This window comes from Pristis pectinata, chromosome 7, assembly GCF_009764475.1.
Source record: "Pristis pectinata isolate sPriPec2 chromosome 7, sPriPec2.1.pri, whole genome shotgun sequence".
In the NCBI taxonomy this organism is placed as follows: Eukaryota; Metazoa; Chordata; class Chondrichthyes; order Rhinopristiformes; family Pristidae; genus Pristis; species Pristis pectinata.
Genome location: NC_067411.1, coordinates 42,374,628 through 42,393,695, shown reverse-complemented (window position 1 = coordinate 42,393,695; position 19,068 = coordinate 42,374,628). Strand labels below are relative to the sequence as shown.

The 19,068-nt window shown below is 39.5% G+C and overlaps 2 protein-coding genes across 2 annotated transcripts in view; one reads left to right on the top strand and one right to left on the bottom strand.

Annotated features, from left to right (window-relative positions):
- Window positions 1–215: 215 nt before the first annotated feature.
- dnajc25 (DnaJ (Hsp40) homolog, subfamily C, member 25) lies at window positions 216–10,133 on the bottom strand. Its single transcript, XM_052020389.1, is given in 5 exon segments — window positions 216–3,118; window positions 3,120–3,151; window positions 3,946–4,416; window positions 5,997–6,149; window positions 9,789–10,133. Coding segments are annotated over 5 exon segments (1,050 nt in total). The 5' UTR covers window positions 10,095–10,133; the 3' UTR covers window positions 216–3,030.
- An 8,369-nt stretch (window positions 10,134–18,502) lies between these two features.
- The window catches only part of smc2 (structural maintenance of chromosomes 2), a 41,418-nt gene continuing 40,852 nt past the window's right edge, over window positions 18,503–19,068 (top strand). Inside the window, exon 1 of the mRNA XM_052019587.1 lies at window positions 18,503–18,965. Within this exon, the coding sequence (XP_051875547.1) occupies window positions 18,798–18,965 (168 nt within the window). The 5' untranslated portion in view covers window positions 18,503–18,797. The remainder of the gene's footprint in view (window positions 18,966–19,068) is intronic.

The window sequence follows — 19,068 nt, the reverse complement described above, 5'->3', positions numbered from 1 at the left end:
TTAATGCACCTGCAGTCGCTTGTGTCTCCAGTGTAAATTGGTGGCTGATGGGCAAAGGGCCTGTTTCCATGCTGTATCTCTCTGACTCTAATATCTCCACACAAGGTAGTAACAGTGATGTAGTGTCCCTTACAAGATTTGGTTTAAAGTCAGAAATGCGATTGCCAAAGTATGACGTCGCACGAAGCAAGATAAAATTTATTCACAATTTCACATTCAAATAATGTACTTTAAATTCAAGGTTCTTTATTATTCACCAGAAAAAAGTAACTTTGGATAGTGTGGTAATTTAATATTTTAATAAACATCAACCATGACACTTCTCTTACTTCATTATGATATATTTTGGCAGTAATTCTGTAATCAAAATGAATGAAGTGGAGAAAAAGTTAATTACATTCAGAACAGATTTAAAAAGGGGGAAGAGAGGATGATTCAAATTTGAACTCATTCTGGAACTGTTTTCCAAACCCTGATTAGCATCATAAGCACACATATGCATTTAAAAACTAGCAATAGCAATGAGATCACTACTTTACAACAATAAAAGGTTAGAAAGCAGGCAAATACTCTTCCAAGGACACATCTTGAAGATTTTCCCCAAACATATTGAATGTTTTGCAGCCTCAGAACAAAGACCAGGTTATGTTATTCTTATTAGTTTTCTTTTTCCTCCAACTTTAGGCATTGATGCCTTGCTGTGGTGGTTAAAACAAAACTTGAGTTTAGAAAGCATCTTCCTTCTCAGCTCACAAAATCCTTTAGGAAGCATTTTTGCAGTGCAGTTGTAGATGATATGTTTACAGCATCCATAAGCAATTTGGCAATGACCAAACAATTGATTGAAAGATTTAAAGTTGGTCTGGCCTTAAAGCTGGTCTGGCCTTTAAAGCTCAGGTGGTCACTATTCATGTGCAATTAATAAACACAAGCAGAACCCTCACTTGATGTGCTCTTCTCTAGCCCAGAACCGTATTAGTGATAGATGATAATAAACCTCAGTTGATAAAGCTACTACAAAGACTGGGGACTGAACCTGTAATTTTCTCATACACTTGCGATTATTCCTTAAAACAAAATGTATCTTGTGAAGTCCTGTATTTTTATTTACATATGACATGGAAGCAACCTCTGACCAACCCTTTGGCCACCTCTTGACTATCTGGTGTCTAGGCATTTTACTCTAGTAAAATCATTACATCAGTAAGACCATTTACTATAATCATCAAATCTCAGCCTTGAGGTTGCCACTCACTATTTTCTAGTATGAAACCATTGGGACATCTTTTGTGAACTGGTGTTTTCTACATTAACAATACATTCATATCCTAGAGACAGTTTACTAAGGAAAAATTACTTAGTGAATAAAGAACCAATTTTTTTTGGTATATTTATTTGCATGCAAATATTTACTCCAAATAAAGATTTGAAATGGGAAAAAAAAAGGTTTAATTATTTTTAAAACTGCAAAAAGAATCTCAAGTTTCCAATTCTTTGTATTTTAAATTAATTTTAAAAAATCAGTTAAGATTTTGACATCTTGTATTCCAAATCTAGAATGACTAGAAAGTTACGGACAAATGGAAAAACTCATGCAATGCTATTGGGTTTGCGAAAAATGTTTAAGTTATGTGCTATAGAATGGACAACGGAATAAAATGTTACTTTTTCATCCAATTTAGCCTAATCCCAATGGGTGTATCAAGGGGAAAAAAATCTTAACCCAAATATACAGTTGGGACACATTGAAATAATCTACTGATATCATTATTTTAAGAATATTCACAAAAGCTCACATTTTATAGAAAACTAGTTTGTGGCTAACTGTTCCAAATCTATCACTTCAAGGCTGCTTTTGGAGGTATTAGTTTTGTACAGTGCAGCTAGAATTAAGCCCTTTCTTCATAAAGAAAATATAATTAGCTGTGCTTGGGTTTATGAATTGGGCAATCTGTATTTTCACAATGAAAGCCACATAACATTTGGGTTCACAGCTTCATACTAAAGAACAAGTTAATTCCTATATTCAATTAATCTGAAACTTTGCTAAAATATATTGAAATGTCAAACTGAGGATGTATACCAAAAGCAAACTGAAGATGCACTTCAAAATACTTCAACAGGTAGAAAGAGACATTAAGTACATAGCAAAACAGTAAGTTTAATAGCTGGGTATTAAACAGTAGCCATTGCCTTCTGAAAATGTCCAATTCAGAGGAAGTCTTTATCGAATCACGAAGTAAATCTTATCAAAATTGTTCCCAAGATACAAGCAAAGAGAACTCCAGTTACTCCATCAAATGCAGAAACTCTTGCCAAAGAAAATGTTGAAAGATATTAAGACTTGTTGATTTAGAGAACTAAAAATAAAATGATTTCATCCAGATGTGAAAAGTACAACAGGAATACAAGCAATAAATATAAACTGTAATCCAGCATGTGTTTACAAACCTAGTGCATGCAACTGAGCAGCTGAAAATTTAATATACAATCTTAGTTCTAACTTGCAGGCACACCAAGATGTCTGCCATTCATCTGGAACATCTATCATGTAAAATTCCATCCAGAAAGCTAATAACCTTTAAATGTTTAAATCTCACATTTTGACTTTTTTTTAAAATTTCAAGCTATGTTTAATTTACAACTACAAATTCTACAATGACCAAGGATCAATGACTTAACTAAGTCTTGACAATGCAATTTTCATCTTGCCTATATATTAATATATCTATAAGTAAATAAGGAACCAGTACTTTTTTTGTAAAACAAAAACCTGTCCATTCACCCAGTTCAAAAATATAATCTGAGCAGAAATAATGTAATGAGACTCTCCATTAAATATCAGTGCACATTTCCACTAATATTTCAGAACACTTTTGTTTTGAAAGAGCCCAAGTTGTATTAGGACTGCAAATCCATTGTATAAACTGAATCCTGAGCTATTAATGAAAGATATTCATATACTGCTATCAAAATAGACTTTCTTTTGTAGAAAAGGACATTATAAACAACGGTGAAAGGCAGAGGTATTTAGTCATCTATGAAGGTTAACCTCCCTGGGCCCTCATTTTTCATCCACCGACGATATCGTTTCCACCGTGGATCTGAGGCTACTTTCTTTTAAGTTCTTCTCTTGTTCCTGCTTATAAACCTAAAATTAAATCAACACAGACATGATTAATCCTCATGTATGCTGCTTCCTTTAGCTATGTGACTAACTTGCTAAGCCTAAATCAGATTAAGATCAAGGAAGACCATTGGTTTGAGTTAGCTGATCACAAATAAAGCTTGGTTATAGTGCAAAATAGTTAGCAGTCTCACTCACATAGAACCTGATGAATCATCCTTGAAGTGTCTGTACATGGACTGGTCAGGGAAGGATTAGATCAGACTGTAACCCAATCCCTTAGAACAGGAGTAGGCTAATGTCTCCCCCAAGTCTGTCCTGCTAATCAACCAGATCACAGCTGATCTGCATCCCCACTGCAGGCAGCATTAGTAGCCATTTGGGTCCAATTACCTGACTATAATTGCCACTTACTGACTACACCTCAGTACTGAAGTCGATTAGTTCAGTGATGCAGGTAAGGTAACAAAGTTGATAAGAAAATCTGATCAACAAGACTTATTATTTCAAGAAAACCATGTACCAAACTATCTTCCTGAAGACACTGTAAATCAGATAATGTATAATTACAAATTATTATCAACGGTCAATCTGATACCAAATCACTTGGAGGAATTCAAAGTTTTTAAATTACAAAATCCTTTCTTAATTTTACACCCATTAATGTCCTTTGCCTTTTAAAAAAAATTTGGATGCTTTATATAGAATGCAGAAAATATTCAAAACCTTCAGTACAGTACTTCCACAATCACATGACCATGATCTTATTTTTGTTCACGTAATCCATTGTGATCTAGATTGCACTATGTAATGCTTACCTCAAAGTTCTCCTTTAACCACAGTTTCCTCTCAAGAAACATCTCTTTTTGATGATCTTCAAGACTATCAAACTGGCCTTGTGACATATTCATGTTTCTTCGGATAATGTACAACTTCTCTTCTTCTCCATATTCTTCTCTTAAAATGTGAAAGCGATAGATCCATCTGCAGTACCAGATGATATACCTACAGATATAATAAGGAGCCAAAATGATTTGGAACAGGAGTATATCATATAACCTTGGCTTTTGATAACCTCCTTTAATATCAATGTTGTTTTTGATAATGTCTTTAATGATTTCCTCCTCCTCCTCTTTGATTTCTTCTTTAGTGCGTCTGTTTTTTCCTTTCTCTTTAGTTTTATTAAGTAGACCTTGCTGTTTAGCAATTTCTGTTGCCTGGATTCTATACTTTGGCACCGTGGTGAGGTAATTAATGGCTTCTGTGTAACTGCTCCACCAGCTGTAGTACTGCAACAAAAAGAAAAAAAAAATCAACACATACACAACAGAAATAATGGTAGAAGCACTTTGCAAACACGACTCTCATGTCAGTATTCAGTACCAAATCATTATGCCCAAGAACAAAATTCTGAAAGTGTTTTTACCAAAAAGATTCATTTCAGCAGCATTATATTTTATTCATAGTCTTCCATTAATTGGATGAGGTTTACTCAGTCTGGAAATGAAAGGGCAATGACCCAACATTCTCATTTTCAAGGCCTTATACAAGTGAAACCTAAAGTTTGCAAACTATTTCTTTGACCACTTTAATCTAATTGGAACCCAATATCTTTGGATATGTTTTAAGTTATCATCACATTGCATCATCTCACCAGAATGTGAGTATTTATGACAAACATGTGACATAACCATTAGATGAGGAAGGTCATTTGGACCACCTTAATTCCTGTGCCCAAAATGATAGTTCCCAGTAACCATGTTATCTATATTACATGCTTTCACAGAACAATCAACTCACACCCAATCTTACAAAAAAAAACCTTTCTAATTTGCTCAAGTTCACGTCACATTTTCCAAGTGGTTCATAATCTTCCTAAAACTTGTTCTTATCACACCATTCTGCCCCCAGTACTTCAAATCTTCTTTTTGCAAAGCAATTGTTTTTATGCAAAACCACTATGAGAACATTAGGAGTCAATCACATAGCATGGGACGAGAGGCTCAAAACAAGCCAAACTGGACAGGACAAATTCCCTTCTACGCAGGTAGCTTTAAAAGTCAGTTTTGACAATATCTCACCTTAATCACTGTACGATTCCAGTTCCCTGGCTGCTCTGCTACACCATAACCATTTATACTTTGCATAAATACTAACTGCCTTTGAAGCTGAAGTAAAAGTGAAAATGGTGATGCCAATGCACCAAGTATTATTAACAGCTACCAGGGTGGATTAATTGTGTCTGTATCAATTCTTTGGAAAAGCAATCCAAATTATCCCATTTCCCTGATCTTTATCTATAACCTTGCAAATGGTTCCTTTTGAAATTACTGAATCAGCTTCAAGGCAATACAGATGATAATAATTTGCTACATGAAACAATTCTCATTTCCTTTACTGGATTTTCTTTTGCCTTTTATCTTAAATCAGTATTTTACTGTTACCAACCATCCCCTGGCCAGTGGAACCTTTTATCACAACCTCTCAATTTTGAAGATCTCTATAAAATTGCCCTTCAGTATGGAAAAACAATCTGAGTTTCTAGTCCCTTGACATAGAAATCCACCAATCACATCAATTTACATTTTTCACATTGATTGCTTATTCTACCTGTAAAACTTGAAACCAAAAAGGGAAAAACAGTTGAGTGGCATACCATATGTCAGTCAGATAGTCTTGAAAAATGATTAATGAATCATATTAAAACAGAAAAGCCCATTGATCAGATGATATCAGAAATTAGGCTTATTAATCCATTGAACATCATACTCATGGACATGCTGAGGTTTGGTAATCTAATGTATCCACAGTTCATATGGTGCCGCACTTGCTTAAGAATGTGTTATAAAATTGCACATTACTATTTTACCTGAAAGAGTGAAATGGCACAGACTGTGACGATTATAACTATCCTGACGTCCACTTTGGGTGCCAGCCTTCTCCTGTAATAATGATAGTAGTGTCTGTAGAATTCATCAGGATGATCGAGCATGTAGTCGTAATCCTTCCGGGCTTCGTCATCCTTCAGGGATGAGAGTAAAAAAAAATTAGCTATTGCTTAACTTTAAGTTCATAACACAAGATAGTAACTGCTTTAAAACATCAAATACTTTTCAATAAGCATTTTAAAATTTTCAATGATAAACTAATTGTAACAGAGAGCACCAAAAACATAGGTATAGCAAGAAATGTACAACCTGGTTTCCTATTTACAACCTTCAAATTTATTTAACATTACTAATAATAAACAAAAAAAAAAGCCACTCAAAATGGGTGCACTGCAGGTTTTTTTTGCCAAGCAGCATCTCTTTTAATGCAAGGAAGTTAAAGATAAATATTCTTGTTGATTAAAGAAACTAAGAATAACATTTGATGAACATGCCCAAAATGTGATAAAAATCTAAGAGTTTATTCAATCGTTCCCGCTATTTTGATTTTATTGCAATGATAGGTCACAAAATTTTTTATCCTGTAGTTGGTGTGCAAGAGTCTTTGAATAAGTTCCACTGTTGTTGCACATGAAAGCCCATGAATGTGACATAGCCGATTACATGAATTATCAGTTATTATCCAGCCCCTCAGCATGATGAAGGGCAGTGCTTGCTGTTGATATCCCATATAGATTCCCAATTAACAGATAATTTCCCAAGAAAAAGACTTTAAAGAGTCTAAAAGAAAATGGCAAACTTCCCCTATAACCTATACATTCCTGCACATGATTTCACTCTTGCAATTATACATGAAGATCATTTATTACAACTTCCGAAAAGAATTTGCATTTTATTTACCACTGCGGTCATCTAAACTTCCACAAACTGGGAACTGATTTTTGGATATTTTACACTTTAATATAGGCCATTGAAGTCAGCAACCCTAACAATCCCACACATGCAATAAACAAAACAATCCAAGCCAGGATGGTTCCGGTTTTGATCACCAGATTGTGCTTAGTTAGCTGACCTCAGATGTCCAGTGTTACTGTATTGATGTACTGGTGATTGTACCCTGATCTGTAAGGAATCTCTGAGCTGTAGCCTCATCCAGACCAATCTGGGCTGAATATTCATTTCCCCACAAGGATGAACTACACTGTTGAGATCTTGCTATCCCCCCCTTATCAGGTTACATACAAAATGGCAATATTCCAGGGCGAGCAGCAAGTTACTGCCACATCTACCAATCATCTCTCAGCCAACATCACCAGAACAGATTAATCTATCATACTTTTGGGATCCATGAATACACAGTGTACACGTTTACTCACAAAACAGTCATGACTTTTCCGAAGTAACTTATCAGCTGTTAAGTACTTTAGGATATCCAAAGGATATGAATGATACATATGCTTATTGAAATGCCAAGATTAGAAAAGTCAGGCTTTACTGTTTAAGGCATTCTCTCCCATCCATTCCCATACAGGTGAAATGGCAATTCAATACTCTCACCCATTAACCATACATGTCTGAGCCATAAGAGACAACATGTAGTGATTCAGCATCCTATCTTTCCCTTTTTACAAGGAAGCATCGCACACTCTGCTTAGTTTTGCTCCACAAACTCTCCAAGATCAGAAATTTACCAAGTGACAAATCATTAATGTCATGACATTTTTAAAAACAGAAAGTAACTTTACTGCAGATTGAAAACCAACAAATGAAATATTGTGCATACACTTCACAAATCCATGTTTGAATAGTAATTTATACAAATTGTATGGAAATACGTTGATAGGTTAAGTGAAAAATTGGGTGTATGAGAGTCTGGGGAATTAGTATTCAAAAGCACTTAAATGGCCAATTAAACAGATATTTTGCATTAGTCTTCACTATACAGATATACAAATAACATTCCAAAAACACTTGTAAATAAGAAATCGGAAAGGATGAGGGAACTCAGGAAAATTACTATTGGTACTGAGCAAATTGTTAGAGCTGTGGGCTGACAAACCTCTAGGTCCTGGTGGGTTTCATTTTAGCATCTAAAGAATGCCTATTGAGATTGTTGATGAGTTGGGTTTCAGTTTTCCAAAAATCCCTAAATTCAGGGATTAGAAGACAGCAAATTGTTGGAACCAGGAAACTACAGGCCAGTTAGCTTAAATGGGGAAAACATTAGAAGTGATTGTTCTTATAGGAGGACATATAGAAAAAAAGTCAAGGTAATCAAACCAAGTCAACATAGTTTTATGAAAGGGAAATCATGTTTGACCATTTTTTTGGGTGCTCTTTGAAGCTGTGTGCTGTGGATAAAGGTGGATGTTCAATGTTTAGATTTCAGAATTTTAAGTGTCACATCTAAGGTTACTGCAGAAAATAAAAAAGGACATGGTGCCGGAGGTAACATATTGGTGCAGACAGTGTTTCCTGTTGGCCAGCCACTCTTCTATGCAAAGATGGATCTTTTTCTGGTTGGCAGGATGTAATGAGCAGGTGCTGGGGCCTGAAACTTCTACAATTCATATAAATGACTTGGATGAAGGCACTGAAGGTTTGGTTACAAAATTTGCCAAAGACCCAAAGGCAAGTAGGAAATGAAGTTGCAAAGAGAATGCTAGGAGGCCACTAAAGAATATAGTTAAGAGACAGGACAAAAACATAACAAATGCAGCAAAATGTGGAAAAATATGAAGTTGTTCATTTTGGCAGAAAAAAAATAAAGCGTAATATCAAAATGGTGAGATGCAAAGGAAAGTGGGTGTCCTAGCAAACAACTGGCAAAAGCCTATTACACAGTTCCAGAGATATCATGATAGTTAAAAGAACATTGGTTATTGAAAGGGGAACTGAATACAAACGTTGGAAGATTATGTCTCAATTATCTAGGGTACTGGCAAGACCACATCAGTACTGTGTACGGTATTATTCTCCTTATTTGAGGAAGGATATTAATCTGTTAGAAGCATGACTGAGGTGATTTGTTAGATATATAGCTAAATGGGGGTGGGGTTGTCTTCTGACTAAAGGCTGGACAGGCTGGACTTCTATCTGCTGGAGTTAAACTAGTGAGGACTGACTTATGAGATCCGAAGGGGACTGGGACACAATGGGTACGGGGGGGGGGGGCAAGCACAGGACACGGTGGGTACGGGGGTCCATCATCCTTTGTGCCTGCTCTTTAACCTCAGCCCAATATTCCAGCACCATCTCACGTCCACAAACATCACTTCCATCCCCCCCAATACTGGCTATACACAGCGCTCACATCCTGACCTCCCCCCCGCCGCCCTCACACCCCCGACGCCGCCCCCCCCGCCTCCTACAGACTCTCCCAATCAATCTCCTGACACTGCCCCCGCCGCTCTCATCACACCCCCGAAACCCCTGCACACCCTCAATACCCCTACACTCTCACACTCGACGCTGCCTCTCCACCGTCCTCACATCACTGATACTGCTCTTACCCAGTGCTCAGGACCCCCCCTCCAAACAACCCCCGCCCCCCCGACGTGGTGATCCACAGTCACCTCCCATTCTGCTCAGACACAGCAGCACCCCCAGCACCCAGCTCCCCACTATTCCCGCTCCCCAGCTCCCCACCCACCCCCACAAGCCCTGCAGCTGTAGTCGGTGCAGCAGCTGAAGAGTCTGTGGACGCCGTGCGGGGTGGAATTTGGGAAAGGGTTTGACCAAGTCGTACGTCCATCACCCCTCTTAATCCTGACCTTCAGTGTCTCGTAGGCGGTGGCAACCAGTCGGAACTTCTCCTCCGGATCCTCCTGGGCCTCGCTCGGCCGATAGCGGTCGGGGTGATAGCGCCGGGCCAGCTGTCGATAGGCGCGGGCGATCTCGCCTTTACTGGCCTCTCTGGGTACGTCCAGCACATCGTAGCAGGAGACGGTGCCGCAGTAGAGGCCTTCGAGCAGGCCGTCCACCCGGCCCATCAGCCAGCATGACTGCAAGGCGAAAGCAGCAGCGCAGACGCGGAACAGCGGCCTGAGAACCCCGGCCGGTCTCGCCGTGGACACCATGTCAGCGCCACTGACCCACGGCGTCTGTGCGCAAGCGCATTGTCCCCGCAGTCCGCGTTGCCCACGTGGAAAAGAGGAGGCGGAGCCCGAACACATACGTCATCGTTCCAACCCCCAACGGCGGGGTCTCCGGAACGCATGCGCAGAACTCATTCCCAGAAGGCTGGGAAAGGTGCAGGGAAGGTGAGTTGCTGAGCTGTCAGTGCACCGTGAGGGAGAAGGAAGATTTCAGTTTACATAAACTTAAGCACAAAAATATAAACTCTAAGACTCCCAGTGCGGTGGTGAGGGAGTGCACTCATTTGGTTGAGATGTGAAGCTGAGGCATTAATGAAAAAAAACTTGCAAATACTGGAAATGTGCAATAGAAACTGAAAATGCTGGAAACACTCAGCAGATCAGGAAGCATCTGTGGGAAGAAAAACAGAGTTAAAGTTTCAGATCGAAGATCCTTCATCAAACAGAGCAGCATGGTAGTGTAGCAGTTAGCATAATGCTATTACAGCGCCAGTGACCCAGGTTCAATTCCGGCTGCTATCCGTAAGGAGTTTGTACATTCTCCCCGTGTCTGCGTGGGTTTCCTCCGGGTGCTCCGGTAACCTCCCACATTTCAAAGACATACAGGTTAGGAGTTATGGGCATGCTATGTTGGCGCCAGAAGAGTGGCGACACTTGCGGGCTGCCCCCAGCACATTCTCAGTAATGTAAAAAGACGCATTTCACTGTGTTGCAATGTACAATGTCCATGTGACTAAAATAATACACACAGGGGTTTTATCCATTCTCTGAAGTGTGAGGAGTTGCACTTTGGGAGATCAAATGTCAAGGGACAGTACACAGTTAATGGCAGGACCCTTAACAGTGTTGATGTTGGGGATGAGTCCATAGCTCCCTGAAAGTGTCTGCACAGGTTGATAGGGTGGTAAAGAAGGAGTATGGCATGCTTGCCTTTATTAGTCGAGGCATTGAGTTCAAGAATCAGGAAGTTATGTTGCAGCTTTATAAAGCTCTGTTTAGGCTGCATTTGGAATATTGCACTCAATGCTGGTCACCCCATTATAGGAAGGATGTGGAAGGTTTGGAGAGAGTGCACAAGAGGTTTACCAGGATGCTGTCTCGATTGGAGGGCATGTGCTATAAGGAGAGGTTGGACAAACTTGGGTTGTTTTCTCTGGAGCGGTGGAGGCTGAGGAGAGACTTGATAGAATTTTGTAAGATTATTACAGGCACAGACAGAGTAGACAGCAGGTATCTTTTTCCCAATTTCAAAATGTGTTACACTAGAGGGCATGCATTTAAGGTGAGTGGGGTTAGGTTCAAATGAGATGTGTGAGGCAAGTTTTTTACACAGAGAGTGGTGGGTGCCTCGGATATACTGGCAGGGGTGGTAGTGGAGGCAAATATGATAGACATGTTTAAGGGGCTCTTAGATAGGCACATTAATGTGCAGACATTGGAGGGATGTGCACATTGTGTAGGCAGACGGGATTAGATTAGTTAGGCATTTCATTACTAGTTTAATTAGTTTGACACAACATTGTGGGTCGAAGAGCCTGTTCCTGTGCTGTTCCTATGTTCTATGAATATAATAGTGTTGGGACACTATTTCAAAGGAATTTAGTTATCCCATCTTCAGAACATCATTGCAGTACTTCCTTCATGTAATATCCAAATTCTACTATCTCAGCTGCTTCTTCAATGACCTTTCGTTTAACATAAAACTAACAGTGTTTATGTTTACTGATGATTCCATGGTGGTCATTTCGCCACAGCACCAAAAAAATAAATCAGTCCCTGCCTGAGTTGTGCAAGACCTAGACAGCATTCAGGCATGGGCAAGTAATATTCACTGTGCACAATATTAAACAATGACCATCTTCAACAAGAGGAAGTCTTAACCATCTCGATTCACATCCAATGGCATTACCTTTGCTGAATTCTCCACCTTCGATATGGTCAAAGGGTGCTACTTGTTTACTGAAACCAAACTAGACCAGTACTGTAAATACCATGACAACTAGAACGGATCAGAGTTTGACTAATCTCTTGTCTCTCAACTCCTTACAGCCTTTCTAACATTAAACAGTCATAACAGTGGAATGGGGGAGTAATCTTCTCTTGGGTGGATGAGTGCGTCTCCAACAACGCTCCTGAAGCTCCTCATCATCCAGTTTGATTGGTATCCAGGCTTGATTGGTATACTGTCCATCACCCCAAATATTTGCTCTTTTTTTCCACAGGCACAATAGACCTCTTGTGTCTATCATCTTTAAAGCACTTCCAGAAACCACAATCAAGTTCAAGTTTATTGTCGTGGGCATACACCCAGGGTATAAATGCCATGAAAATTAGCTTTTTGCGGCAGCAGAGAGTACATTACAAACATGCCAAACACAAACTACATAAACTTAAATTAACATAAATTATACATAACTTACACAACAAAATAAACAAAAACAAACAACAACATTAGTGCAAGTTGAGGGAAATATAGTTGAGGTAGAATTAGGGTTTCTCAGGTCGGTTGAAGAACCTGATGGCAGTGGGGAAGAAGCTGTTGTTGATCCTTGAGGTGTGGGTCTACAGGCTCCTGTACCTTCTGCCTGATGGCAGCAATGAGAAGAGGGCATGGCCTGGATGGTGGGGGTCCTTAATGATGGATGTCCTGAGACATCACCTCTAATGGATATCCTCAATGGTGGGGAGAGCTGTACACATGCTGGAACTGGCTGAGTTCACCACTTTCCATAGCCTCTTGCTTTCCTGTGGATTGGGATTCCCATACCAGGCTGTGATACAACCGGTCAGAATGCTTTTCAAGGTACATCTGTAGAAGTTTGTAAGAGTCTTCAATGATATGCTGAATCTCCTTAAACTTCTAAGAAAGTAGAGACGCTGGCGTGCCTTCTTCATGATTGCATCTATGTGCTGGGCTCAGGATAGATCAAACAGACAACATCCACTGCCCTACCCTCATTTACCTTTTTGGTTACCTCTTCAAAAAACTTTAAAGGGTTCGTCAAGCACGACTTTCCACACACAAAGCCATGCTGACTCCTCCTGATCAGACTCTGTCCATCCAGATGCTGGTAGATCCTGTCCCTCAGAATTCCCTCCAGTAACTTCCCCACTACTGATGTCAGTAGGTAAAAGGTTGGCTAGGGAGAGAGCAGGTCCTCTTAGAGATCAGCAGGGCCGCCTGTGTCTCGAGCCGTAGGAGCTGGGTGGGATTTTTAACGAATACTTCTCGGTGTTTACTGAGGACAAAATCGTGGTTGCTCAGGAGATAAGGGAAACTGACGGAGATGTTTTGGAGGAAATTAATATGATCTACTCTCTCCCTAGCCAACCTTTTACTCTTTATATAGCCTTAGAACCTTTTGGAATTTTCCTTAATCTTACTTGCTAGATCCATTTCAAACCTTCTCTTTGCCCTCCTGATTTCTCTCTTAAGAGTATTCTTAATCTTTTCATAGTCATCAAGGGATTCACTCACCCCTGATCTCCTAAACCTAATGTGTGCTTCCTTCTTTTTCTTGACCAGAGCCTCAATATCCCTTGTCAGCCAAGGTTTCCTAAACTTGCCAGGTTTACCCTTCACCCTAACAGAGCCTCAATATCCCTTGTCAGCCAAGGTTTCCTAAACTTGTCAGGTTTACCCTTCACCCTAACAGGAACATGCTGCTCCTGCACTCTTGGTATCACGTTCTTAAAAGCCTCTCACTTGCTGTTCATTCCTTTCCCTTCAAACAGGCTCACCCAATTGACCTCTGCTAGATCCTGCCTAATTTTCCCAATAATTAGCCCGGCTCCAATTTAGGACCCTAACCTGTGGACCTGTCCTATCCTTTTCCATCACTATCTTAAAACTAATATAATTATGGTTACTAGAGCCAAAGTGTTCCCTGACTGCCACTTCTCCTAATTGTCTGACCCTGTTCTCTAAGAGGAGTTCCAGTATTACAACCCTCCCAAGTAGGGTCCTCTATATAGATTACAAAAGTGACTTCAAAAGCACCACTAGCTGTAAAATGTTTTAGGGAAGCCTGAAGGAGATATGGAAGGTGAAATATAAATGCAAACCAGTCCTTTGGACCAAGATTTTATATAACTAACATAACATTAACTTTTATTCTTTTGATTTTCCCAGTAGACTGCATGTGATATTGGGATAATTTGAATGCATTAGCAGTTTGTATTCTATTGTACCTGTAGCACAGAATATCTCACAGAATAGTTTAAAAGGGGAAACAAATACAGCTTTTCTAGAGGATGAGTATGTAAAACAACAGATGACGTTGAATTAGAGTTACATTCCAGAAATGACGTTAAAGAAATGCCAAATTCAGTTAACACTGGGAAACTCATGGCACCTTTTACATTTATAAGCAGAGAACATGGCACATTATTGAGTTGGAATTTTCATATTTACCTCCTGAAATCTTTCTGCATTCTATCTATTTTACCTGGAAAAGATACATGCACAATATGCTTTTGATAGGAATTTGAATCTAATTTTTAATATTTTACAAATATGAAAATTGCCACTGCCCTTTTAAACAGAAGTTAGGGTTAAAGTACTTACTACAAAAGATTTTCTTGAATAGATTGGACCAGTTCTCAGGGACAGGATTTTCAAAGGGTCAGGTTCCCCTAGTTTGAAGTTTTTGCCTCAGTCAGGACAGACATGTTTCCAGAACTTGCATGAAGCCGCCTCCCATATTTTCATCTCCAGTGTTGCCCATTGAACTATTCCGTGAAGTACCCCATCAGTCACCTCTTCCTGTTTCCTCAATTCATCCCTTCCTTCTCCCTAATGTATTTCTCTTTAGTTAGAATTACAGAGATTTATGAGAGCAATTGTTATCAAATTATGGCTTGCATACTAGTTTTATGAAAGTAATGTTAATGAATTCCAAGCATTATTGTTTTTGGACCATTTAACACTCACACATGGCAACTGAACAAGAAGCTAACAAAAGGGTTCCAATAAAAAACCTGACAGTTCAGAAGCAGTTCTGAATTTGGGCTCAGGATACATGAAGGCAAGTGGGCATGTACTTGTACATATGACAATAAACTCTGATTCCAGGTTCATATGCATCAATGTAACATCGAGGATTGGAACCTCTTGCAGTGCATGCCTGAAATGTTCCAGTTTGATGCGTTATGCCTCCAAACTATTTTCTTTAGGCCAGAGGAACTCTACAAGCATCAAAATAGAAATCAGTCATCACAAGACTTCATATGTCAATGATAAGATTTCAAAAACCATTTGAACATAACAAAAGGAAATTTCATAACAAGAATTCGTAACACCTTTGCATTCAGTTTGTCTCCCAGCATGCTCAAATCCTTTTATATCTAATAAATGAAAGAAAAAAAATCCCTCTATGGTTTCATTCCAGGCTTGCTTATAGCAGTGTGTAAGACAATGACTTTTAATTTCGGAAGAGTTCATGATAACGCTGGAGGGTTGGTAATATAAGCTGGTTGTCTTGTCAAAACCAGGATACTTGCTCAGTACTGTGGAAATAGCCATTCAAATGAGATGAATCATCTAAGCTGAGATTTCATTTCACAATTCCAGCTTTCTCCCTCAAAATAGCACTACCCGAGGCTGCCTCAGTTTTATTTCTCATCCAAAAGACTGCGCTGTACCTCTGATTGGTAAGGTAATATTTATCCTTTCTTCAACATTAACAAAATATTACTTGGTGATCATGATATTGCTGTTGGTGGAAGCTGTCCATGTGCAAATTGGCTTCTATGTTTCCTACATTACAACAGGGGCTATAAAAGCATTTTTTTGGCTGTAAAGCATTTTGGGGTTAATACAGGAAAGTGACACTGAGACAAAAGATTTGCCATGAGCTTATTGCATGGTGGAACTGAATGGCCCACTCTTGCACTATTTCATATTCTGAAACTTACAGGGATGCCTTTCTTGTGTGTCTGCTGCATGGGGCAGCTTGGATATTTAATACCTTCTTGACGTTAACTTGTTCTGGAGTTTTGCTGTCCCCTTCCCTGAGTTCTCCATCTGTTGTCCTTCTCCTTGGTGAATGCAGATGAGATGTATTCATTTGGGATCTCATCTGTGTCCTCTGGCTCTGCATATGGATTGCCACTTTGGCCCCTGATGGATCCTGCTCAATCCCTGGTTAGCTTCTTGCCCTTATCATGCTTGTGAGGTGCCTTGGAATTTTCCTTGATCTTTTCTGCTAGTGGTATTCCCTCTTTTCCCTCTGTCTGTAAGGAGTTTGTATGTTCTCCCGTTAACTGTGTGGGTTTCCTCTGGGTGCTCCGGTTTCCTCCCATCTTCCAAAGATGTATGGGTTAGGAAGTTGTGGGCATGCTAATATAAGCGTGGTGACACTTGCAGGCTGCCCCCAGCACATTCTACGCAAAGATGCATTTCACTGTGTGTTTCGATGTACGTGTGACTAATAAAGAACTCTTATCTTATTTTATCTTAATTTCTTTAAGTATTCCCCTAGGCTTTAGACATATAGCCGGGAGGGAGGTACAGTCAAATATTGAAGAAAAACTAGTTCAGTCCAATGGGCAGAGTGGACATAGTCATAACAAGGCACTTGGGAGGATAGGTAAGCTAAATTGCATCCATTCTAATGCAAGGAATTTGACTGGTAAAGTGGATGAAGTTACAGTACTGATTAACACATGAGATTATGATATTGTAGCTATCACATACGTGGTTCAAAGAAGGGCAGGAGTGGTATCTCAGTGTTCCAGTCTTCAGACATGATGGAAGGAAGTGGAAGAGAGGGGTGGTATTGCAATGATGATTAAGGAGTCAATCACTGCAGTGATGAGGGAGGATATATGAGAAGACTCTTCAAATGATGCCTTATGGGTAGAGATTAGAAATAAAAATGGGGTGATGACTTTGTTGGGGTTATACTGTAGGTCTCCTAACAGACAGCAGGAAATAGGAGCAGATAAGTAGACCAATCACAGTCAGGTGAAATAGCAATTGTGTTATAGTAGTAAGGGATTTCAACTTCCCCAATATTAACTATGAAAGGATTGGATGAAGCAGAATTTTTAAAGTCAATTCAGAAGAGATTCTATATGTTATAATCCTGCTAAGGATAGGGCAATGCTATACCTAGTCAGAGGGAATGAAGCTGGGCCTGTAGATGAAGTTTCTTTCTTTTTCAATCTTTTTATTAGTTTTCAAATTAATACAGATTAATATATCAATGTTTATACATGTAATACAAAGAGATCAGGAGAACAATCATGACATGGATAATCATAAAGAACAATAAAGTATAAAAAAAATCTGTAGATCCAACGATCTGTTAGTGAATGAATATAATATGAAAGAATAAGGTTTATTATAAAATATAAAAGAAAGAAAAAAAATCCCCAAAACAATAAGAAAAATTATAAACAATATATCAAACCAAACTAAGCTAAAGAAAAAGAAATAAAAAAAAAAACAGAAAAAAAAACTGGACTAAAATTTCTCAATAGAAACAGAGCAATATTATGTCGTCAACTCCGCTCCTCTAAATTAAAAGGTTATTATAAGGGGATCTATGTCATGTGAAAATATTGAATAAGTGGACTTCAAACTTCCTCAAATTTAAGCGAAGGTCCTGAATTGGGGTAAGACTGATTTCAATAACATGTAGATATGGTGGTGAAGAAGGCATATGGCATGCTTGATTTCATAAGTAACGGTGTAGAAAATAAAAGGTGGGACGCTATGTGGCAACTTTACAAAACGCTGGTTAGCACAGAGTACTGTGTGCAGTTCTGGTTGCACTGGAGAGAAGTGCACAGGAGAGATTGGAAGACTCTAGTTATGGGGAGAGATTGCATAGGCTTTTTTTTTGCTGGAGCAAAGGAGGCTGAGGGGTGACCTGAAAGAACTACAAAAAAATATGAGAGGCACAGATAGATAGCCAGAATCTTTTTTTCCGTGATAGGGGTATCAGAAACAAGAGGGGGTGATTTTAAGGTGACAGGAGGAATTTTAAAGGGGATTTGAGAGCAACGTTTTGTTTTACATAGAAGGTGTTTCATATGTGGAACTCGCGGCCAAAGGAGGTGGGGGAGTCAGATACAATCACTATGTTCAAGGGGCATATAGACAGGAACTTAAATAGGCAAAGCATAGAAAGATTATGGACCTAATGCAGGCAAGTGGGATTAGTATAGATGAGCAAAATGGTTAGCATGGACATGGTGGGCCGAAGAGTCTATTTCTATGCTGTACAACTCGATGAACAGAGCTTTGACAGCCGAGTGTATATTTTTGCACTGTAAATGCAATGTAATTTCATGGACCAGGTCCCTTTAAGAGTGCACATGACCCCGCCCCCATTCGTGATGTCACTCCACCTAAACCGGAGACCCCTTTTGGTGCTGTAGAATTTGCCTGCAGTGGGTGTAATTTTTGTGATAAGGAAGGAAAATATTTTTAATAACTATCCAATACGGCTCTAAATACAATAATTCCCGCAATTTGCATTGGAAGCAAATGCATGGTTATATGGAGAGAGCATAACGTCACGGATGATGCCTCTGAGTTAACGGTCGGTAATTGGCGCCAAAATTCAAAGTGAGTGGAAGGCGCTCGAGCGGTGCTCTGGGTCCGTCTTTTAGACCAAGAGATCCGAAATAAATCGTGAAACAAAACTTTGATCGGCGACACAGCCTAAAGGGAAGATGTACATCAAGTCGATAATCATTGACGGCTTCAAGTCGTACGCGCAGAGGACGGAGATCAACGGCTTCGACCCGCTCTTTAACGCCATTACAGGCCTGAACGGCAGCGGCAAGTCCAACATCTTGGACTCCATCTGCTTCCTGCTGGGCATCAGCAACCTGTCGCAGGTGAGTGTCGGACGCTGCCTCTTCTCTCACACAAGATCGCAAGACAAGGGAGCAGAAGCAGGCCATTCGGCCCATCGAGTCTGCTCCAAAGAAAAGGGAAAAA